This window comes from Anguilla anguilla, chromosome 3 (genome assembly GCF_013347855.1).
Source record: "Anguilla anguilla isolate fAngAng1 chromosome 3, fAngAng1.pri, whole genome shotgun sequence".
NCBI lineage: Eukaryota > Metazoa > Chordata > Actinopteri > Anguilliformes > Anguillidae > Anguilla > Anguilla anguilla.
In genome coordinates, this window is record NC_049203.1 from 13,937,680 (window position 1) to 13,959,746 (window position 22,067).

Consider the following 22,067-nt stretch of genomic DNA (forward strand, 5'->3'; position numbering starts at 1 on the left):
AAACTCTGAGATTGCGGTGCAAGGTTTCAACGTCTGCATTTGTGCGTTAATAACCTCTTCTCAATCTGCTTCCTTTTGCGGTAATGAAAACACAAACAGTTTATTTTAGTGACACATATTAGTGAATGACGACGATTAATGCAGTACCTTCAAATATTTAATCTACGTGAATATAAAACGAATACAATACAAAATAATCATATACGGCGTTCTTTTAGTCCGCGTTAGACATGCGTCCATTCTGCTTTTAGAAAATTGATTTTGTGGCTAAATTAATTTGCCTGTCCTCCTGTGAAGGTACCTACCATAAGATCCTTTTCGTTAAAAGTAAAGTTTTTGTACATCTTCTGAAAACATGTTAGTTTATCCAGCTAGCCAATTAACATCGGTATGTTTGCACATCTTTAACACGCTTCCATACATTAAATGTCATGTACCATCAGGACCTATTTAGAAAGCTAAGAATTTTGATTTTGGCATGGTATAAATCTAAAGAATTTTTATTCTGTAAAATTCTGAAAGAGCCACAACCACCTCAATGTATTTGCCCAGGTCCAGTAAGTACACTTGTTAAGTTTTTTTCTAAGTTTATGGGCTACACAACAAATGCATTGAAGCTTCCAATTGTATTATTTTATATTAACAACTGTGCAGATTTATAACATTATTCAGTTATGGCATATCGCAGTTGAAAATAACCGACCGAAATAAATCGAACTGTCCAATGGCGAAAAGAAGAAACTACACTACATGTATGGATATGTCCAATGACTTGGTATATATACACAGATTGCATGCCTTTTCCTTCTTTTTTCTGTACAATTGTATTTGTCTGGTCATCATCATCCTTTCCCCCTTTTTTTCTCCCCCCACTAACAGCTGCAGCTGCATAAGAAAACTGGACAGGGTTTGTCTACACAAGCCTGTTGGATATGGGAGACAGATGGTTATGCTGGCTGAGTTGAGGCCAGCAATACTTCTTCTCTCTCGCGCCCTCACACCCTTGTCACGGTTGTTCGATTTGAACTCACACAAGGTTCTGCAGCTTCCCAAATGAAGTTTCACAATTCACAAAATTCAAGAAAAAGTTTTTAAGTTTGATTATCATTTAACATTATCCCATCTCTGTTATCATTTTATGTTGTAAAATGCAGAACTCTCTCTCTCTCACACATTTAGTCTCTCTCTCTCTCTCTCTCTCTCTCTCTCTCTCTCTCTCTCTCTCTCTCAAATGATGTCAGCGTCAGCCTATTAATCAAAACCCAAAAAGCCACATGCAGTGTGCTTTGTCCTGTCCCAATGAATGCATCTCCTTTTTACCCCTAATTTCCACCCTGAGGACAACACAGAAAAGAGACATTTTAACAGAAGACAGAATTAAAACTTCATTTCCTGTTTCATGGCATATCCAGTGTGCTTTTTCCTGTCCAATGAATGCACTTCTCTTTTTCTTTCTAATCTTGACCCCGAGAAGGATAATACAGAAAAGAGATGTTTTTAGAGAAGAAAGGTTTAAATACTTCCTGTTTCCATGTCCTATAGGCAGTGTATGTATCTAGAAAGTGGCAGTGTGAATGGTGGATATACTGTATTTAAACTATTCCTTTTTGGTAAATGTTCTGTCCTTTTGTGCCTCAATAAAGGCTTTAACAATATTGATAAGCAAAGGAGTAGTTCCACACTAAAGGGGCCATTGGTTGCTGTGTTTGGGAACCCTCCTTTCCTGAGTGACTCTATGGCTATTAATGTGTCGACTTGTGGGACTCAAGTATGAGTTATTACGGGTGGGACAAGCCTACTCATGGCTGTCCACTGTGGAGTCCTAATGGTAACAGAGCTGAGGACAAGGCTCAAACCTGCAACTGCGTGTGGCTTGGATTAGTTCCTTCACTGACAGAGTCATGCAGGAGACCTTATATACACCGTCTTAATTAATTTAAGCATCTGCTAGATAATGCTCTATCTGCCATTCGGGAATAGAAAGCACCAGAGTTTAGTTGAACATTTGCTGGGAAAGAGATAAATTCAGAATCAGCTCTATAATTCTATATAATATAATTTTCTAGCTGTCTGATATAATAGAAAATAAACCTGTGTCAACTGGCATTATCTGGACTACCACTACTGCATTATTTGTATTACCTGTACAGGTGTGTGTCTTGTCTTTGTTGAGGGAATGAAGTGGGTTTGTGGCCTAAAATTGTTTAAAACAGAAAATAGTGTATGACTTTGCTTAACATTCAGACAGCATGCCATTAAAGGCAAAGCACTTATCATTTGCATACTTTGAGAGGGAGAACTGTGGGACTCTCTGCGGCAGGGGATGTTATTTTGGAATGCGCACATTGCATAAGTATCTTTGCACAGGCCCAAGGCCTCACCGGAGCACAAGGGAATTATTTGCATACGTCTCTGGTGTGGAAAGGAACGCATTGTAAATGTTTTGTTAGTGGCGGGAGGTCAGGGGGGTTTTCATCTCCATCTGATCCTCTGTGTGCCTTGCGACCCCACTCCCCCCTTGGTGGCTGACCCATTTGTGATGCAGAGACAAATGGTTCTCCAGATGAACGGAACCGGGTGAAGTAACACATTGTGTCTGTGGCCACACCAGCTGCGCATCGGCCCTTGAGGACAGCACTGTTTTGCGAGGCTCCAATGGGAAGTCTAACGGCAAGTCAGTGAAGCCAAAGATCAGTCTCTGCATTCCTGCCCTGTTAGGTATTGGTGTCGGGGGACTTCTAATAGAGAGCAATAAAAAGGTGATTTAAACCTGTTGAAGCCAGCAGCAGTATGGAAGTGTGTCCCCACCAAATGTCAGAATATGCAGTGCCCTCAAGTTTTGATTTAATGACTTTCTTACCATTTGTGCCAAAATGAAATTGATTTCCGTTCTCCTTTGGCACAGTATGGATTCAATAAGAACAACGGTTATTGAATGTCAGTATGTAAGAGTGTATTTTAAGTGTTTCAGAGAAAATTTGCGACCGCTTGTGTTGTGTGTTGTGGAACAAAATTAAATGTGAAACGTGAACATAGTCTGCAGAAATTTTCAGACCATTAAATAATACTGGTGATTTCTTACTTTTTTCTCATTATATTGTAATTTCAAGTGAAATTATAGTGCCACCTAGTGTGTGATGAGGTAAATACTGCTGAATTTATGGTTTTGCATACGCCCCAATTTGCCTAATAATACATCTAATAATGAAATAAACGGCATATTGACATACAGTTTAATCCCCAGTTATTATAATTCAATGTTATTTTTTGAAAAATGGTGCCAGTTATTTACTATAAGTGTATAAGTGCGACCATATCAATAGCAACAACCTTCAAATTAAAACGTATAGTGGAGCTGCTCAGTGGCCAACAATAGAGGATTGTGGTTGTACTGGGCAGCTCCCAGGTGTGAATGTGTGTGTGTGAAGCAGGGCGTTCCTGCAAAAGAGCATCCGTGCTCAGCGAACCTACCCTGGGTAAATAAAGGTTAAATAAAAAATAAACAAAGATGGAAGTAGACGTTTTATGGCAAATACTTAAAAATGTATTTTTAAACATCCAGATGTCTTCATTTTGGAGAATAGTTGAAATCATGAACGGTGACTCATGACTGGATAATTTTTTGTGAATATTAAGCAGGAGCAATTATTTTGTAAAGACTTCGTACATTAATATAATACGTCTTCCAAGTGAAATTTGAAATGGTGAGTGTTTCTGCAGCCTGTAGTTTTCCCAAGCTTGCTCAGGATTAGCAGCAGATAATATCAGACACACACAAGTACCGTGACGTGCGCTATCATAGTCACGTGTTTTTTTTTTTTTTTTTTGACAGAAGGGGCGTCTCAAGAATGAGATCATCAAAGTGCGTCTGCGTGAGGTTTGTTCCATTGTTGTGGCTGGAAAGTGCAACTCATTACTGTAGTGCTTTTGTAAGATAATTTATTAGTTTGATACGCGCAAAAAGAAGGCAACGCTTGTACGGATATGGAAACTTATGCGGAATGTCCAAACGACTCAGAAGAAAAGGGTACTCTTTCTGCAGCGAAAAAAAGGGCAGAAGTCCGAAGAAGAAAATTGCTGATGAATTCTGAAGACAGAATGACCAGGATCATGGGATTTAGTGGCAGTAAAAAGAATGATGCTGATAACGGTGAGTCTAATTGTTTTTGACTACATCTCACATATACTGGAGATACTGTTAATCAACGAGTTTGTCTCGAGCAGATGACGTTCTATACGCACCTGCAGCTGGCTAAGTGAACAAAATTAGTTACAGGTCTTGGCAGGAGCAGATAAAACATGATCTTTAAATAAAGACTTGCTAATCTGGCCAACTAAAAACTATTTTGTGTTTTCCAACCTTCATAACTGTTTTGCATAGGCCTGCTTGTTATCAAAGTACGAACGAACAAATGAACTTTCTGCACTCCTTTGCTCAGTTTAATTGACATAACTGTTCAGTTGTTCTATTGGTGTAAAACCTTATGAACATAATATGAATTATGTACATATTAATGATAATTTCAGTGAAAAGATTAAGAAAGCTGAATATGACCGTGATGGTAATTTAGCTATTCCACAGTGCCCCAGTAATTAAGGAAGTGAGGCATGCAGTACGCATGTGATTTATTCCTAATGCGTTCCCACCACCCTGTTCGAAAGAAGAGTAAGCACGTTTTATCACCTGTTGCTACAGAAGATGACCAAATAATCTAATTCAGCCGACGGTGAGAAAGAGCTCCTTGCTGTTGAAAAGTCTGAAGTGCCATGTCTTTTGTTCACCAGCAGAGGGTGACAGAACTATGATGGAGCCCAGAGTTCAACTGGATCAAGAGAGACCCGAGGCCTGGCCTTCCTCCATAGCCTCCAACAGGCTGTCCCCTCTTGGTCTGGACAGGAAGGGGTCTCCTCTGCAGGAGAGCAGGGGCACACCGGGCAGCTGTAGCGAGGACAGAGGGGCGACTGAGGTTAACTTGAGGTCACGGGGAGAACTGCCTTCAGAGGGGACTCAGGGACTGCAGCAGTACCTGTCCCATTTTGACGAGGCCACGAAACTACGTGAGCAGCTGGCTGGTGAGAAGCCGGCTCAGGAGAACAACTCTGACCCAGACCCAGAGCCGCTTGATGTCTTTCGTCTTGTCCGGCTCATTGGAAGCATCGTTCTTGCCATCATCGTCCGTGTGTTTGTCTGCAACTGTCTGGTGAGCTTGAGACTTTCTTGTTTCAGTTTGTTAATTTCAGCTGAACTGTGTTGCACTCGCTGTGAGTCCTGCTCCCACACTGGACTCTGTTAGGTCAGGTTTGACAGGAATAATTGTGAGATGGTGCTGGAACCCTGTTCTTGTTAAAGGCCTTTTATCTCCTTTTCAGTCCATATTCGCTCCATTTCTAACCCTCCAGCTGGTGTACATGGGCACTTACAAATATTTCCCAAAGGTAAGTCACAGCACTAAGCTCTTTATTTTAATGTCATTATGAAAATGTGTAAATATGTAATGAAATTGACTTGCAGTGAGACTGAGAGAATGGTGTGAGAGAGTGTGCTGTAAGACTGGCTGTTTAGGCCTGGATGCTGAATGTTGTCCCTCTCCCATGAAGCTGTTCCCTCTCTCTCTGCAGAGCGAGAGGAAGATGAAGACCACAATGCTGACTGCTGCCCTGCTGCTGTCAAGAATCCCGGCCGAACTCATCAACCGCTCCATGGACACTTACAGCAAAATGGGCGACGTCTTCACTGACCTCTGTGTTTACTTCTTCACCTTCATCGTGTGCCATGAGATGATCCTCCTGTTTGGTTTAGAAGGCACCTAAAGGTCGGAGCTCACTGGTGTAAGGCATCATCAACCACTGGATGATGCAGTCAGCCACACCTTTTTTTTTACCCATTCCAAAGAGAGCCTCCTGAACCACACACGTTACAGCAGTGGTATTCACACTTGCCCTCGTCTGAATTAGCTGCTAATGTAAAGATGTAACCCCAAACCACCCTGCATCTCTTCAAGGGCTGGAGGGAATGGCACTACTAACTTGGTCCTGGACAGCCACAGGGTGTTACTTCTAGTGTTACTTGGCATTAATAATATACGTTTTTTTACACAGTTACCTCACCTCAGCTGGTTTTTTGGGCCTAAACTGGATTCCGATTTTAATGTGAAAATAAAAACTGGGAGATCTTGTGGCTCTTCAGGAAGAGGGCTGGTGACCATCTGAGAATCACATTATCATACAAATAAACTTATCAGAACTTCGGATGAACTAAAGAATGTAACATGGCTCTGTCGCTTTATATATTGATTAATAACTCAACACGGAGTCCCTTTAATTGCAGTATAAAGTATGTCTTTTGTGTGGTAAACTTATTTTACGTTGTTAAAGACTTTACTTAGTTAACGACTTAAATCTTTAAACCTGAATGCTGAATGTGTGTAAATATTGTCTCTCATTTGTTGGTTAGGTTTTCGGAGCTGGATTACTTAATGAATAAGCTTCCTTTGATTACAGTAATTTAATGTGTAGCATGTGTACAGAGGAGGGGGTTACTGTGTTCTGTCAGTGTTATTTCTGGGTGATTTGTGAGTGTTTTCTTTGTGTGGCTTGTGGGAGCTGTTGAAGGGGTTAATGGTAACCCAACATTATAATCCCAATTTATACTGCATGTCAATTCTAACTTTCAATATTACATTGTTAAAAATAATAATAATGAATTTAGTACAAGTCATTTTATTTATAAATTAATTTCATTTTTATTGTATCATTTTCTTAATAAATACAATTGCAATGTTGTATTTGTTAGTAAAGAGCTTCCTTTGTTGCCTAAACGCATAAGGACTGGAATGTATTTTTAAATATATATATATATATATATATATATATATTTGTATAAATGTTTCCGGTTTGATTAGTTTGGTAGCTTTATTTCAGTTGCTCTTTATTTCAGCTGCCTCTGCATTGTTAAATGTAGTTTTACCATTTAAAAACAAACCTACATTGGAAATAACTTGAGCCCAAATAATTGCACTGTAAATCATCTGGGATGTGAGTTTCCCATATCAACAGGAACAAATGTAAACAATAATTCCTGTCTCCACAAGGGTCTAATTATGTCAGTAATTTACAGTGTTATATAAAATAACTAATTTCAATTATCTTTAGAGATGTATAGGCTTCAAGGCCCATATTCATAACATTTCAGAGTAAGAGTGCTGTTCACTTTTGCCTTTTTATTCAGATAAGGTTAGGAAACCTGATTCTAGATGAGCAGTATGACTCAAAGTTTTATGAATACAGGCCCTGATGTGCCATACAAATTGCATAAAACCCAGACCAGTCATTAAAATGTTGAGAAGAATCGTAAATATGCACATGCAAATTCATCTAAAAATTGAATTTAAGTTGTTTTTATTGGATAAATCTTTATCTTTTAAAATTAAAAATCAATCAATCTTAAATTATTTAGCAATCGTATTAGCTTTCTGGCACCATTTTGAAATTAATTAAGGTTTTTGATGGAAAGTGTATTCCCATACTGAAGATTTTTTAATTATAGCTGGGTGTGTCATTTCGGATTTCAGCTCTCCAGCTAAAACAAACCGCAGTTTAGTGACACAGAAAAAATACATTGGGCACGCCACATTTTCCAGGGCTGGTAGTTTTCCAGGTTATACTCTCACGACAAACTACCAACGAAATACACCGGAAAATCTAGTAAATTTACTGTTTAGTTGCACTGACGTCAGCACTGATTTTACGCAATGTTAAATGTAGCATTGTCTCCGTTGCATTGCAAATGAATGTGTCCGGACGACTGGAGTTATCACGGGATCCCACCTTCGGTTTTAGGAAAATCCAGCAGTTATGGTGCCATAAAATCAGGTTATAAATGTTGCAGCTTTAGTTTATTGTTCATTTACTCGCTTTCTGTTTGTGGTGCGAGCGCCGAGAGCTGAAGGAGCCGCACGAAGCTGATTAAAATTTCAGCGTTTATTTGATCTTGGTGCTGCCGCAATTCCCAGCTGGTAGGGTGCGCATGCGCAGTATTCGCTGCCGCTTTCCTGCCGTTTTATTAATTTTTAATGGAAATGGCTGCCTTTCTCATCTAAAGCCCTCTGGTTCGGGGAAAAAAGCACAAACATAAAAATCTAGTCAGTGGCTCGATTGCTCTGGTTTTCTTTAGACACGTTACACAATTTTCTGGCGAACCGCTTGCTGCTCTAATCAAGAACAATGAATCTGCTGTAGAATTTAAAGGATGGAAGATATATCGTTTTTATGTTTAACCCTTTGCATTCCATGATCCACAGACAATCGAGGTATGGTCATTTATTCCTTTATGGATGGTGTAGCCTACTTAATGCAAGGTTTGTGCGTACAGCAGTTGTTCTTTATTGCCAGCATAGCTTATTTCCAAATGAGGATAGTTCTCGCATCGGCTCATTTCATTTTCCTAATGTAGCTTAGTGCTAGCTATGACGAAACCAGAAGCCTTTTTTGTTTACACTTTCAGTTTATTGCAGAGTGTAGGCCATTTTGCTAATGATAAGACGTGTATTCGCTTAATTTTAGAATAATACGCATTGAGTCTAGCGTATAGGCGCAGGCCGATAATGTAGCCTATTTTATGCGCAGTGAGAAAAGTAAAATAACATGTTTAGCTAGCGAGTCGTTAGCTGGCGTTACAGTGTCTGTACATAATGTACTGTATGTGGCCTGTGTTTTAAACGACTGTCATGCGTTAGATAACGCGGTTTTTTAAATCCAAATCTTTTGAATATGTGTGCTCATTGTCCTTAAAATTGTGCCGCAGGTACAGTTTGCAGCGACATAAGGTAACGTCGCCATATGAATAGGCGTGATTATTTCAGCTGGCTAATGTGGGTTTGCTTGAATTGCATTTGACGTTGGCCTACACCGAATTCCATAAATGTGTTTTGTTAAATTAGTGCATAGGCTACTATTTAACAGTAAAACTACAGCATCATACATTCTTTGATGCACAGCCTACTAATCAGGACAACTGATAAGCCAAAAGTAAAAAAAAACAACTTACACGTGCATTGTTTGTATTCATTTTTTTTAAATTAAATAATACAAATTAATAACATGGACCACAGGTATTGAAGCACAGGTAAGATAAGGCATTTATGCAGTGCAAGATAGATACCTGAGCTAATGGTTATTCTAGAGCTCCAGAGCTTTACTCAGGTGTGAGCCTCAGGTGTGAGCCTGGGCGCTGGTTTTCCACTGACCCACTTTTCTCTGGCCCTTCTTGTGCACGTGCGTTAAAGATCGGGCCTGAGGCAATCTCGACATAAAGACGTCTGTGTTATTTATTTATGTGTTTGTTTGTTTGTCTTTACCAGAGTAAAATGATGCGTGGGGTGGGCAGCAGCGATTACTGTATGAGCGGCAGAGCCTCCTGCTTGGGTGAAGACAGTGCGCACCATGCCAGCAGCCACTATGACCTGTGCACCTCACAGTCCAACAAGTTCTACCCTCCTCCTGCCCCACCTCCCCCCCTTCAGCTTTCCCTCCCACCACTGCCCCCACTACCGCAGAACCCCCTTAAATCCATGTCATGCCAGAGGCAAGATTCCCGCAGCGAGCTGCACCCCCAGTCTGTCGTGGGCAAGAACCCTGAGCAGCCAGAGGACTCCAAGAAAAAGAAAGTTCCGGGGCGATCAGGGAGGAGGGGCCGGCCCGCAGGGACCACCAAGTTGGCGGGCTACAGAACCAGCACAGGCCGGCCACTTGGGACTACCAAAGCGGCAGGCTTCAAAACCAGCCCCGGGAGGCCCCTGGGCACCACCAAGGCGGCGGGATACAAGGTGAGCCCCGGAAGACCCCCTGGCAGCATCAAGAACCTCTCGCGCCTCAATAAACTGGGCTTCGGCACCTGCAGCGGGGCGGCCTTCCCCTACACCGCCGTACCGAAAATGGGGCCCTGTGAGGCCGCAGCCCCCGAGGAGAAGGACCCCAACCAGTAAATACTACTTTCCTATTGGCTGAGAGCATGGCTGTGTGCAACCTGCTCTGAGTGTGGGGGCATCTTACGTTACTAACTCCTGATCAGAAAGGGAGGGGCTATCTTTTGATTGGCATGTACATCAACCGTGTGTCTGCCTCAGTCAGTCATGTTTTACCTGAAACATGTAGCTATAAAGTAGAAATAAAATCTATAGTCATTGTTTTTGCATTAAAACATGTTGCCACAGGACTTACGAATAATATACTATACTTATTCACATTATAATTTCATTGGAAAGCTCTATGTTCCTATTGGTTTATTTAACACCCTAATTTAATAATCGCAAACTTAGTCCCTTAATTTAAAAAAAAGGTATTTTCCCCACAACTATATTTTAGGATAGGCAGATACACATTGTTGAAATTCAGCTCCAGGAATTGTATGAGACAAAAATACCTGAGTATATTTTAAGTTTTACAGTTGATATATATATATATATTATATATATGTTTTTTTTTTTTAAGGAAAATGTAGCACAGCTATATAAAATAAATACCATAACTGACTTCTTAAATGAGGAGACATTACTCTGTGGAGTGAAATGGTGATCACATGTGTTATGCTCTATATATGAGATCATAGAAGCTTCTAACTATGGGAAAAGAATAGAGAAAACGTACACATTTGACATATCTAAAACTACTTCTTATTTCATGCTTTTGAATCAATTCTGTCACTTCAGGTGTTAGTGAATGACCAAATTGGAAGTGAGTTTGCATTGGATCACAAATTGGAACACGTCTAATATTATTCTAGAAAAGACATTTTCTTTTTTTGGGGGGGTGGGGGGGTGGGGTCCTGAGATAAAACCCATTTCACAAAAGGGTTTTGTCACTAATAACATAATGATGTAATGTGCTAATCTGTGTGTGTGTGAGCGCGTGTGTTTGTGTGAATAAAAGTAATTAAATGTGTTGTTCATATTTTAACCCTTTGTTACCTGTGTGTTCTGCACTAGAATAAAACCACTGTTTCTCCCTCAGGAGTAATGATGCCCTTGGAGAAGAGCGGTGCTTTTGTAATGTTTTTAAATCATTACTGAAAAATACAGTCATCTGAATACTCACATTATTTCACTGTTAATGGTCCAGTTTTCTTGCGCCTACAGTCCTGTGGCATCACTTTTGAGTGCAATATTCTGTCTGGTGTACATTATTTCTTTTCTTGTCTTTCAAGCAAATATTCTTATTGTTGAAAGCTTTGTACATTAATATGGGCTTTCGCCTCAAAGAACTCTTTTAACAATCTTTCTTATTTGTTGTTTTGTTTCGTCTTTGTAAAGGGTTAACAGATTTGTGAATGATAAACACTGTAGAATGAGATCATTTTAAAAAATCCTCATTGAAAATTTAACACCAGTAATCTGTGAACGTCTAGTTTTCACAGTGTAGTTGGCTCTCAACCAAAGAATCCGGTCTTACCTCCCTTTCCCATGCCTTGCTGTTCTACGCATGGTGGTCAGGAGAGGGTTGTCGAAATAGCTGGACAAACCCTTTAGCTCACACAGTACATTACTTTTCTTAAAGGGTTAACAAATCTTTTTTTTTTTCTGTGATCTTGAGCATTTCTTCTTATTTATATAATTAATCCACACAGTATTGTTAAAAACGTTTAAGGCACCTGTACAGTTTTTAGTCATCTTGAGCTTTTAAAAATTCTGACATGGAATCATTGACATGAACCCCTGTGATGTGGAAAAGTAGTGTCCATCTTATTTTTGCTTTTCTGTTGAGCTGCCTTTTCTGTGCTTGTAATTAGCAGTGTCATTCTTGATACATACAGAATGCATATACGCATATATATTTTTATTAATATTTGTCAGCAATCTTAAAGAAGGATGGACTCTGTCTTCAGCCTGACATTATGAACTACAAACTGCTATATTTTAATTTGATTTATTTCTGTGTTTCTTCCTTAACTGATGATACTGAACACCTACTGTTCTGTTGTTAGCAGTGTGGACATTAACCATTTGTCAATATCTTATAAAACCAGTTATGCTTTGTCATTCACAAAGGTATAACTGCTTATCACATATATAGTATATTGATAATCATATGTTTTGTAAAAGGTATATGAGTTTACAGAAGTAGGTACAAGTTGTAATAATCTACATAACATTTAACATTTACACCTGGGGTTAAATACACAATAGCCAAAAAAGTAGACATTCCTGCTATACTTTCACTTTTAGGAAGGTAGGCTCTTTTGTGGTGTTACAATGTGGTGTACACAGCTGGTCAGGGACGGCCTGTTGACAGTCAGTAACATTTCAAAACATTTTTTTACAGTTGGTAATAAAGAATCTAATCCCATGTTTCAACACACAAAACTGAAGCATAAATAAGCGTCAGTGCATGTGGGCAGAGCTTAAATTGATTTTATTGGCAGTGAGTTGAAAGTAATGTTTCTGCAGAAACATTGGAAGTCATGCTGTGAAAATTATGTGATGATATTTGCAAGACTATGTACTTTTTAAATGTTTGAACAATGTCCTTTTTTCATATTTGTAACAATCCTTGCAGTAGCCACTGTGCACCACCAGTTTCAGTTCCTTTCTTCCATTTATGTTTTGTCTTTCCTGAACAGACACGTAGCCTGAACATTTAACTCACTCTTTGTGTCACTGATGGGATGTAGTTTGAAATGAGGCCCGGTCATCGCAATGGTCTAATAACACAGTTCACATTTAAAAATATTTTTTTGTTTCTTTTTTTGTGCATGACTGTAAAATGTGTAGAGAAGTTGTGTAATAAACTTTACATGGACATATAGACTGTGGTTTCTCTGTTTGAAAAGTTATTATCCGGATCACAATCATTGAAGGACTCATGGTACTCACCATGCATAAATATAGAAAGAGCACAAGTAAGCTAACTTTGTTACATTAAATAATGTGTTGAGTAGTGTCGTGTAAGGTAACTGGTAAACCGAGTAATAGACTGCAAAGAGAGAGTTAATGAATAGTCAGAGATAGTCCTACAAGAAAATGGAGACGGATGTCGTGTGACCCAATTCAGTCTGTCTTTCGTGATCTAAGACTTATAGACTGCTTTTAAACAACAAACCTTATCCTTTGACCAGCTTCCAAATGAAAGAAACACATTGAAATGTACAACTGATATTTCGTACGTAAACTAGGCCAATCAGTATATTTAATGGATGTCCATGCAATATCGGTAGCCCAGTTCCAACCACCTCAGAAGTTCTGTTAAAGTTCAAGGAATTATTGTTTAGCTCCAGGATGTCGCATTAATGTTGCATTGCGGTATTTAATGTACAATGCTAGTCTCCCGTTCGATTTATGATTGCCCCAGTGACGTAGTCCATTTATTAATCTACAACAACTATCACAATCACCTCTTAGGCTACTTGCTATCTTACATGCCACTGAGAGGGCAGGGTGGATTTTCCGTAGGGACAGACCGGGACAAACAGCATTCATTGCGAGCACATTCATCTCCCTTCAAAGGACTGGGCAGTGGTTTCAAAAGGTCATTTACAGAATTGGTAACAATCACTGGGAAGTGCCATTATATTATAGGCCGATGCATTATTCGGCAAGAAAACCAAACGGCTGAGACTTCAATTTCTCCTACAGGCAATATAAAAGGCAGCCTAAAGGGTCCTGATGCACGATCTACTAAATTCGCGCACACGACTGCTATACAGTTGTTACGTGATAGTTAGTGTCGTTGCGCTATTCTGAGCTGGGTTATGTTGTGGTTAATGTTTACACCTAGGGCCAACAGCAGAGCACAGTTTCCTCTTTCTAAACTTTGCAACATACTGCTTACCCGACGTTCGTCAAAAATGGTGAGAACTTTGTTACCGTTTTTGTCCATGTTTTTACAAAAGCACCAGTTGTCATTAAGGTTAATTGGGTAGAAACTGGTACAGGAGCCAGTTAATATCCGTATCGTTCGCTAGTATTCCGGATTTTTAGATTATTTTCCTTTTTTTTCAAAGCTTTATTTTGGTCATGTGCACATTTGCGTAGATTAACATACTAACATTTTATGGATTTATTTATCTAACGCGAGGTTCTCCAACACAATAACCGGAGCCGCATCCATGTGTGCATAAAAAGACTGCGAGGATGTGCGTACTAGTTGTGCAGTACTTTATCCCCAAATCCATGCAAAGCAGTGACTGACCCTTATGCCACGACATAGACATTTGCTCATATTTTGTTAATTAGAACCTAGCCCTTTTAAATATGTGATATGATTTAATATAGTCCTTGAAAATCCTGGGAAACCGTCGCCTGTCATCATCTGTAATGGTTCCCCAGCAGCTGTTTGTGTGGAATTGAGGGCATTTCAACGAAGGACCATTACCATCATTTTAGTAACTAAAAGTAGTACAGACAGACAACCATGTCTGTTGCTCCCTAGTTCAGTGATTGTGAAAGCTTGTAAAAATGTTAATAGAGATGATCATAAAACTCAGAATATGTTGCTAATAGTTGCTAGTGATGGCTACCCAGCAGCCAGCTAATTATGTCTGGTATTTTGTGGCAAAAAACTTCTTGGGTCGCCTGCTAGAAGTTTAGACGACTGATGATGGAGTTTAAACTATACAGCTGGATCAAAAACCCAGTTGTCCCATTGGCTTGTTATGAAGACCCCGGCCTTTAGCTAGGTTTAGTTAGCTAGTCATTTAACTGGGAAAACTATGGTGAGATACATCACATATGTCACTGAATTCACATTCCTCCAACAGTTCAAGCAGGGCTTGACAAGATGTTACATTTTAATAGTAATCAGATGCTGAAGTAACCTAAACAATAATGTGTTTATCATCTCTGTTTGTGTTAAAAGGAAATGTATTTTATGCAATCAGGCATCAGACTCCCATTGGCTGACTCCTGCAGAGAGGGAGGGGCTGTTGATGGAACTGAAGGCAACAGGTTGGGTGCTGGTGGAGGGGCGGGATGCCATCTATAAGGAGCTGGACTTCAAAACCTTCAACCAGGTGAGCCGCACACCCACAATCTGCTGCTGTAGTCAAAACACTTCTCACGTGCCCAAGCTTCAGCCAAATAATGGCAAATAACACAAAACTACAACAGCTCTTTTCGGAAAGGGAAAAGGGCTGCATTTACATGCAAACTAATATTCCAATGTTAATATGAATATTCATATATTAATGACATGACTCGTGTAAACACCTTATTTCGATAACCGTAGCTTGAATAAATCTGATATACTGCAATTCAAATTGCTTGCGAATAGGGCCATTGTTACATCACTTTCAGCTCAGTTCTGATGGGGCCATTTTTCTGTCACTGTATCAGCTGGGCTCTGGAAAAGCTGTTGTTACATCACTGTGTCAGTTGAGCTCTGGTACCTGGGGCATAGGTACATTACTCCATTCTAATCGAGCCACCATTACTGCTCTGCTAGAACTGAGTATGACATTTCACAAATACCGGTTTTTAGCAAGAGCTCATGCATGATGTCATGGAGCAATCATTGCATGTGTGATCCATCTACAGTAAATATATAAATTACGGGAAGGAGAGGCAATCCTGAAGTTCTCTCTTGTAAAAAAAAAAAAATAAAGCTATTCTATTCCATCCCTGAGTCTTTGTGTCTCAGGGCAAGCAGGAAACAAATTAGTCATTTTATTAAATGAGAAGTGAAGGACACATTTCATTTACACTGCCTCTTTGTAATGCATCTAATGTTTTAAATGATGCTTAATGAGTGCAATTAAGCGGTTTTGTAGCTTGTGAGCTAAATGCATTGGGTCCTTGAGAGTTGTTTTTTCCAGTAGGTGTGTGGAATTCCTGAAGGGCTGGTGTGTGTGCAGGATTTTGCTTTCACTGAGTACCCTGGCTCAATTACGCAGTTGTCAATAGTTTACAAAAATGTTACACAAACCAATAAATGCAGCAAAATGTCCAATCAGGTGAATGAGTTGGGTAATTAATTATGCAAACTGAGTGAAATGTAAATGCCCCCTCCCCCCTCAGAGTGATCGTTGTTTTCTGCAGGGGAAGCATGGCTCTTTGTTTGGGGTTGCGTCTCTGGTCTGAAGGGTTTTTTCTTTTTTCTTTGAAGGCTTTTGGCTTCATGTCCCGAGTAGCTTTGCAAGCAGAGAAGATGAACCACCATCCTGAGTGGTTTAATGTTTACAACAAGGTAATAACACAAATAGTACATGTGCTCTTATTCTAAAATTCTGAAGTGAGCAATTAAATTTTATCACATGATGTGATGTTACCATTGTTGAAATGTTGAAATGATGTTAGTGCTTTTCTTCTTAATCTTTTAATTCCACGATGTCAGCCCTTCGCGTCATCTTGCAGGCATTGTTGTGAGAAAATGGCGTAGTTTAACAAAAGAGATGCAGGATTATTTAGGTGGTGAAACCTTTTTAAAAATTGTTATTTTAATTTTTGTCACTAGGTGTCACTGTGACGTGCATGGAGTGCCATGATTTTTCTGCTGCCTCAAAATTCAGTTGTTAATTCAGATTCCTTTTGTCCTTTTCAGGTTCAAATAACCTTGATAACGCATGACTGCGGAGGATTGTCAAAAAGAGACATCAAACTGGCCAAGTTTATTGACCGTGTGGCCCTGACCATGTAGATTTGACTGAGTGGCTTTATATTTACATTTGTTTTTTTTTCTTCCTAAGTTTTGCTGTATAAGCTGCTGTATATATCAGAAAATTATGCAATGAAAAATATGAAAATTTAAAATCTCTGAGAATCATAACTGAAGCATCATTTTATAAACTGCATGTTTTAAATCAGAAAATATATATTCAACACAAATAAGTGTGCTTTTATAAGATAGTATTTACACTAAGTATAAGTAATCCGCAGCATGCACAGATTGTCAGATAATACACATATAGTGAGGGTTAGAGGCTGTCTGTGTTATTGTGCTGTGGGAACACATCCAATCATGAACACTTGTGGGACTGACTCAGTGAGTCACAGTGAGTTTTTGTTGACTCTTGTTCTGGCAGAAATGTATCATGAATTTGTCTTGCTTATGTGCTTGTGATTATGGTCCGCCCTGCTGACCAAAACCACAAGCATATTATTCAGAGGGCCACACCTTAGGCATGCTGGCAGAGTGCCCACCATTTCTAAAGCTCATGTTTTAATGCGTATCTGTAGATCAGGGGTATGGGACAGTCTTTGAAGGTACACAGTGTCTGCAGGATTTTGGTATGTTTTAGCACTTTGGAGATTTGTACTTAAGATATTGATTGGCTAAACAGTTCACACCCCTTGTCTACAGTACAAATACAGTACACACATATAGTTACAGTACATACAGCTCCGGTACACAACTAGGGCCGATCCATTTCAGGATTTTGTGCAAACATCTGCGCTTAATAACTTAATTAACTCAATCATATCTTAATCTGACATTTGTATAAGCACCAGCTACAGCTGCAGTCTGCAGGTGTATTTTAGAGATTTTTACTGTGCTCAAGTACAGGAGTGAACCAGACAATGAGTGAAGACAATCATGCAGTGCCATTTAATAAGGATTTATATTCACCTCTGACCTTTTCTTAGGGTCTGAGTGCAGCCAAACCAGGCCTGGAAAATGCCCCCCGCACCATTCTGGGACCACCAGAACCCTTCTCTGTTGGGACACTATTGTTTCCATTTTTGTTCACACCTTTACACTGGTAAATGGGGCTAAAAATATATAAATAGCTGCCCCCCCAATAGGTATATGTACATAAACTTGCGCTGATTTCTGACAGCTGTCAATACACATAAACACAAGTGTTATCAGAACACATATGCAAGTTTTTTTATTGTACATCTGTATGATGAGGCTAGAGAGCGACAATCTGTCAGAAATCACCTGAGACCTCATTGCTCAGGCAAGCCAGGTTGATACAGGTAGCAAAGAGAGCTACCTGTGCATATCAGTCACCCTGGCACCTTAAGCTCAGGTGTGTGGACTGGGGTGTATTAAGCAAAGAATAAAACGCTCTTAGTCATAAGGGTAAGGCTTTATTAATATCTTGTGGTATGACTTCAGCTTCCCAAGAGAGGGTATTAAAAAGGAGGTGATTTTAGTTTTAATATAATTTCTGGCCCTGCTGTACCCTGGAGTCTGTTGCTCCAGTGCCAAGTTCTGCAAATGCTGTTCAAAAAGAGCACATTGCCTAAAAATAAATTGTTTCTTCACATACGAATTTGGCAGAAATTGAGATAAATGAGAAGTGTGTGAAGAATGAAAAGGTTCCTTTCTGAATTTTAGTGATCAAACAAAGGACACCCCTGACCTGAAGCCACTGCATAGCACCGTAAGTAAGCCAAGGCCACATTATCTTATGATAGAAGCCTTTTCAAGTTTTATCCATAATGTGCATCAGAACTAAAGTTCCACATCTGCTCTAATTTATGCAGATGTTACTTTCACACATGCATCTTCATCTGTCAGTCTTCACCTTTAGTCTGGAGTACTACAGGCTGACTGGATTCAGCTTTTTATTGGTATCGAAACAGTACATGCGAAACAGCTGAATTTACAACGAAGCAGTCTGTATACTCTAAATGATGAATATAAACAGTATTTCTGATGAAATGCTTTTCTCAGTAAACAGGGATGTGGTACCTCTGCAAATTTGAACAAAGGTACACAAATTCTTACATATGTATACAAACGAAAGAAGTGTTGATTTTACCATTGTAGTGTGTCCTTTACTGTGACAGTGTCAATATTGGCTGGCAGCCCAACAAGGTGGTGCACACCGCATTGACCAGGGTGGGACGATTCTAACTGGCATGACTCCCTGAGGAAGGACTCCTCTTGTTGATTGGGGACTGGCAGTCGGCCTTCTCTTGGCCCTCACTCCCTCTGCCTGTGATCTGCTTGTCCTCAGCTTTTCATTCTGCCATCCTGAGTTCTGCTGGACTGCCAGCTGAAAAGAAGCAACGGCTGCCTTGACCTGTTTCAGTGGATGTGATGTGTACATTAGCCTGGTCACCCGAATTTAAGGATCACGTTGTAACAGTGGATGGGGCCAGCAAATGAGACCCTGCATTATAGAATTTAGAAACCAACAAATAAAAAATAGGGGGATGAAAGATGTTTAAAAATGCTTTCCAAACACAGTCCAAAGTGGCATTATGCAAGTTTTCAACTCCCATAATCCATTTGAAAGTACCTGAACCGTGGTCTGTTTGTTTAAGTGCTCCTCTGTCCAGAGTACGCTGAGAAGGCCTGCCGGGGTACTGACAGGCACGCAGATCAGGGAGGCGCTCAGTGTTCGGCCTCAGCGCAGTGACGCGGTAAACGCCGCGCGGAGGCCCCGCGTGACGTCACGGTAAATGCCGTATGGCGGGACGGTGGAGGCGTCGGGGCCGGCGGGAGAAGACATGGCCGAACCGAGCGGCGAGCCGCCAAGGCTGCTCAGCCCCGACGAGGGCGTGGCGGACATGGCGGGCAGAGCAGAGTGTCCCGTGCAGGGGGACAGGCTCATGGGAGACAGGGCACTGGGGGAGGGGAACATGGTTTGGGACGGGTGTGGGCTCATGGTGTTGTAGAAGGGGAGGGATGTGGGCGGCAGGGTCTTGCCGTTCCAGCTGGTGTAGGCGTAGGGCCGGTATATGTCCTCATAGGGCTGTGCCAGGACGCCAAGCTGGGGCAGGCAGCTGCTCTTACACATCTCTGCCTGGCTACGCTCAGTCTTCCTCCATTTAGCTCTGCGATTTTTAAACCACACCTGCAAAGGGACATGAGCCAGTAACGCTTAGTTACCAATCATGCCTGACTATCATACACTGGACCCTGGATAGCAGAGTAGTATAATGGGTAAGGAACTGGCCGTGTTACCTATATCTGAATTGCTATAGTATGCACCTGCGTAGATGGATTCTATGTAAAAATACAAAAAGTTGTGTAAGTTGTTCTGAATAAGAACTTATGCTAAATGCCAGTAATATAACAAACGATAACTAATAATAACAACACTAATAAAACCATTTATTAGAAAAAGAAGAGTAACAGCTTTTTTTGAAATGCCCTGGAAAAGGCAAGACACATTTAGCTGGCTGTTGAATTAGACATTTATTCACAAAAAATGTCAAAGAATAAAATAATTTACTAAGTTTTAATTGAAAACAGACATATAACGATATATGATTGCAAACATACTTTTGATCTGATTTTTCAAAACTGTTGTGTACATCGAGCTACATTTATAAATATGTATGGTGTTTGATCCTGCTGATAATATATAACTATGACTAATAATAATGATAATAATAATAATTATATTATAATTTAAAAGCAAACTAGTTGAAAAAATTGTGGGGTAGTTAAAGGGTTAAAACCAGAAGAAACACCCTTCCTCATTGTTTCACTGTATAACCTGCACAGATGTCTGCAGTGGCCATCGTTTCCTTACCCGAATCCTGGCTTCTGTGAGATTGGTCCACAAGGCGATCTCTTCTCTGGTGCTCATATCAGGGTAGCGGTTTTGTTGAAAGGTTCCCTCTAGCTCCTGTAGCTGCTGGGTAGTGAAGTGAGTTCTCCGTCTTCGCTGTTTCTTTGTTTTGGGATCGTCTCCACTCCCGTCCCCTCCAAAGGGCTCCGTGCCATGCTCCTTCTCTTCAGATGAACATGCACAACATGTTTTTATTTCACAGGTTTAAGAAAAATAAGCATCCCTATATTGTACCCACCATCCCCCCACCTTCCAGCCCAGTTCCAACTGAAACACAATTCTACTTAGTTTTGTGTTCCTTTTGTTTTACTTTACAAAATATTTTTTTTAAAACATATCTAGTATATTTAAAATTAAATATCAATGGAATAACATATGATAAATATATTGCACGAAGAAAACACACACACAAGCTCACATGCACACACACACACTGAAGAGTGCCATTGGCTATGTTCAGGTGATTGCAGAGTGCAGATCTGATGCGTTCAATAAGTCTATTACTTATGGGTCTTTTCTTTCCTATTTTATGAATGAAGTCCAGAATAGAAAATGAAATCTGTTGAATGGAATGATTGTAATGGTAAGGAAACAGGACTGATAGTGCAAAGGTCGTGGGTTTGATTCCCAGATGGGATACAGCTGCCGTGCTCTTAAATAAGTAGCCTACATCAGACCTCAGCTGATTCACTAAATATCCAGCTATATAAATATGTATGTAAAATGTAAAATGAATGAAGTAAGTTTGTACAGCCTAAATTACCCTGACTACGTGCTTCTCTAAAATAACTAAAGGAAATATACCATGAAGCTTCTAAAGCCATTAATATTACAGCTGCTTACCTTATTGACAATTCCAGCATCGGTTCAACCAAAGCGCAAAATATGCTTTTCATTGAATTGACCAAGTTTCAAGTCGACATTAAACTAATTGAGCGTTTTAACAAAAGTAATATCAAAATTTCCTACTGATGCATACAGATATTATTTTAATCACGTGCCTTAGAAAATATTATTTTCTATAGGCTAATAAGCTAATGTTCATTGAAATAGAACGAAAGTGTGGCTATAATATACCACTGCCACCAGGCGAGTTTTGCTTTAATTTCTCTATGCTTTGCCGTAGAATACATGTGTCTTTTTAGGATGAATCCTGAAATTTAAGTAGCTACTATCAAAAAATGTAAATATTTCCCATCCCATTGTTGCCTAAATGTTTATCCTGCATAGTTTTTATACCTGTTATGTCGGTGTCCGATGACTCGCCGCTTGAATGCTCTGTTTCACCTATGCTGCTCGAAGTTCGTGCAAGGTGAAAGGTAGAATCGTCACTTGGCGATTTCACTGGGGATCCGTTCAAATCCATCCCACCCTCGGAAGAACATCTTTGTAATAGCATAATTAAATAAAGTAAGCCACCAATTCGCCTCTTTTTATAGCTTTGCTTTCAAACCTCTGCCATGTTATGGTAAAATTATGCAGAATCTGCCTCTAAGCAGTCACTACCTGTCACCTACTTTTACACATCTAGCTCTCACACGCAACTGAGAACTCCGCTTCCGCGGAAGATAAACCATATTCTTGAATTGAAATGACAAGCGTAAAA

At 39.9% G+C, this 22,067-nt stretch overlaps 4 protein-coding genes across 9 annotated transcripts; 3 read left to right on the forward strand and 1 right to left on the reverse strand.

Moving 5' to 3' along the window:
* Positions 1-3,844: 3,844 nt before the first annotated feature.
* On the forward strand, positions 3,845-6,785 carry LOC118222412 (calcium signal-modulating cyclophilin ligand-like). Of its 2 annotated transcripts, none has more exons than XM_035407994.1 (4): positions 3,845-4,150; positions 4,786-5,201; positions 5,371-5,436; positions 5,620-6,785. In XM_035407994.1, the coding sequence occupies exons 1-4, from the start codon at positions 3,985-3,987 to the stop codon at positions 5,809-5,811; spliced, it is 840 nt and encodes a 279-aa protein (XP_035263885.1). In that variant the 5' UTR covers positions 3,845-3,984; the 3' UTR covers positions 5,812-6,785. The 2 variants fall into 2 exon arrangements, with proteins under 2 accessions (XP_035263885.1, XP_035263887.1); XM_035407996.1 differs by having other exon boundaries at positions 4,789-5,201.
* An 822-nt stretch (positions 6,786-7,607) lies between these two features.
* On the forward strand, positions 7,608-12,800 carry LOC118224152 (UPF0461 protein C5orf24 homolog). Of its 4 annotated transcripts, none has more exons than XM_035411378.1 (3): positions 7,608-7,872; positions 9,360-9,979; positions 11,008-12,800. In XM_035411378.1, exons 2-3 carry the CDS (start codon positions 9,366-9,368, stop codon positions 11,081-11,083), a joined length of 690 nt encoding a protein of 229 aa, XP_035267269.1. In that variant the 5' UTR covers positions 7,608-7,872; positions 9,360-9,365; the 3' UTR covers positions 11,084-12,800. The 4 variants fall into 4 exon arrangements, with proteins under 4 accessions (XP_035267269.1, XP_035267268.1, XP_035267271.1 ...); XM_035411377.1 differs by lacking the exon at positions 7,608-7,872 and adding an exon at positions 7,924-8,309; XM_035411380.1 differs by lacking the exon at positions 7,608-7,872 and adding an exon at positions 8,335-8,357.
* Positions 12,801-13,655: 855 nt separating this feature from the next.
* Positions 13,656-16,752, forward strand: LOC118222567 (pterin-4-alpha-carbinolamine dehydratase 2-like). 2 transcript variants are annotated; one of them, XM_035408246.1, is made up of 4 exons: positions 13,656-13,840; positions 14,870-15,001; positions 16,093-16,173; positions 16,528-16,752. In XM_035408246.1, exons 1-4 carry the CDS (start codon positions 13,742-13,744, stop codon positions 16,621-16,623), a joined length of 408 nt encoding a protein of 135 aa, XP_035264137.1. In that variant the 5' UTR covers positions 13,656-13,741; the 3' UTR covers positions 16,624-16,752. The 2 variants fall into 2 exon arrangements, with proteins under 2 accessions (XP_035264137.1, XP_035264138.1); XM_035408247.1 differs by having other exon boundaries at positions 13,658-13,840; positions 14,848-15,001.
* A 2,536-nt stretch (positions 16,753-19,288) lies between these two features.
* Positions 19,289-21,984, reverse strand: LOC118222566 (pituitary homeobox 1-like). The gene is made up of 3 exons (XM_035408245.1): positions 21,701-21,984; positions 20,423-20,625; positions 19,289-19,738 (listed from the first exon to the last, which is right to left on the reverse strand). Exons 1-3 carry the CDS (start codon positions 21,858-21,860, stop codon positions 19,289-19,291), a joined length of 813 nt encoding a protein of 270 aa, XP_035264136.1. The 5' UTR covers positions 21,861-21,984.
* Between the last annotated feature and the right edge of the window lie 83 nt (positions 21,985-22,067).

Bases quoted from the DNA above. Each gene is read 5' to 3' on its own strand.
- LOC118222567 (XM_035408246.1), top strand. From the start codon at position 13,742: ATGTTGTGGTTAATGTTTACACCTAGGGCCAACAGCAGAGCACAGTTT. The intron at 13,841-14,869 runs GTGAGAACTTTG...TTATGCAATCAG, and splicing joins CCCGACGTTCGTCAAAAATG to GCATCAGACTCCCATTGGCT. The intron at 16,174-16,527 runs GTAATAACACAA...TGTCCTTTTCAG, and splicing joins GGTTTAATGTTTACAACAAG to GTTCAAATAACCTTGATAAC.
- LOC118222412 (XM_035407994.1), top strand. From the start codon at position 3,985: ATGGAAACTTATGCGGAATGTCCAAACGACTCAGAAGAAAAGGGTACT. The intron at 4,151-4,785 runs GTGAGTCTAATT...TTTGTTCACCAG, and splicing joins AAAGAATGATGCTGATAACG to CAGAGGGTGACAGAACTATG. The intron at 5,202-5,370 runs GTGAGCTTGAGA...TCTCCTTTTCAG, and splicing joins TGTTTGTCTGCAACTGTCTG to TCCATATTCGCTCCATTTCT.
- LOC118224152 (XM_035411378.1), top strand. From the start codon at position 9,366: ATGATGCGTGGGGTGGGCAGCAGCGATTACTGTATGAGCGGCAGAGCC. The intron at 9,980-11,007 runs GTAAATACTACT...TTTCTCCCTCAG, and splicing joins GAGGAGAAGGACCCCAACCA to GAGTAATGATGCCCTTGGAG.
- LOC118222566 (XM_035408245.1), bottom strand. From the start codon at position 21,860: ATGCTATTACAAAGATGTTCTTCCGAGGGTGGGATGGATTTGAACGGA. The intron at 20,626-21,700 runs GTATAAAAACTA...GTTCATCTGAAG, and splicing joins ATCGGACACCGACATAACAG to AGAAGGAGCATGGCACGGAG. The intron at 19,739-20,422 runs GTAAGGAAACGA...GTCCCTTTGCAG, and splicing joins TCACAGAAGCCAGGATTCGG to GTGTGGTTTAAAAATCGCAG.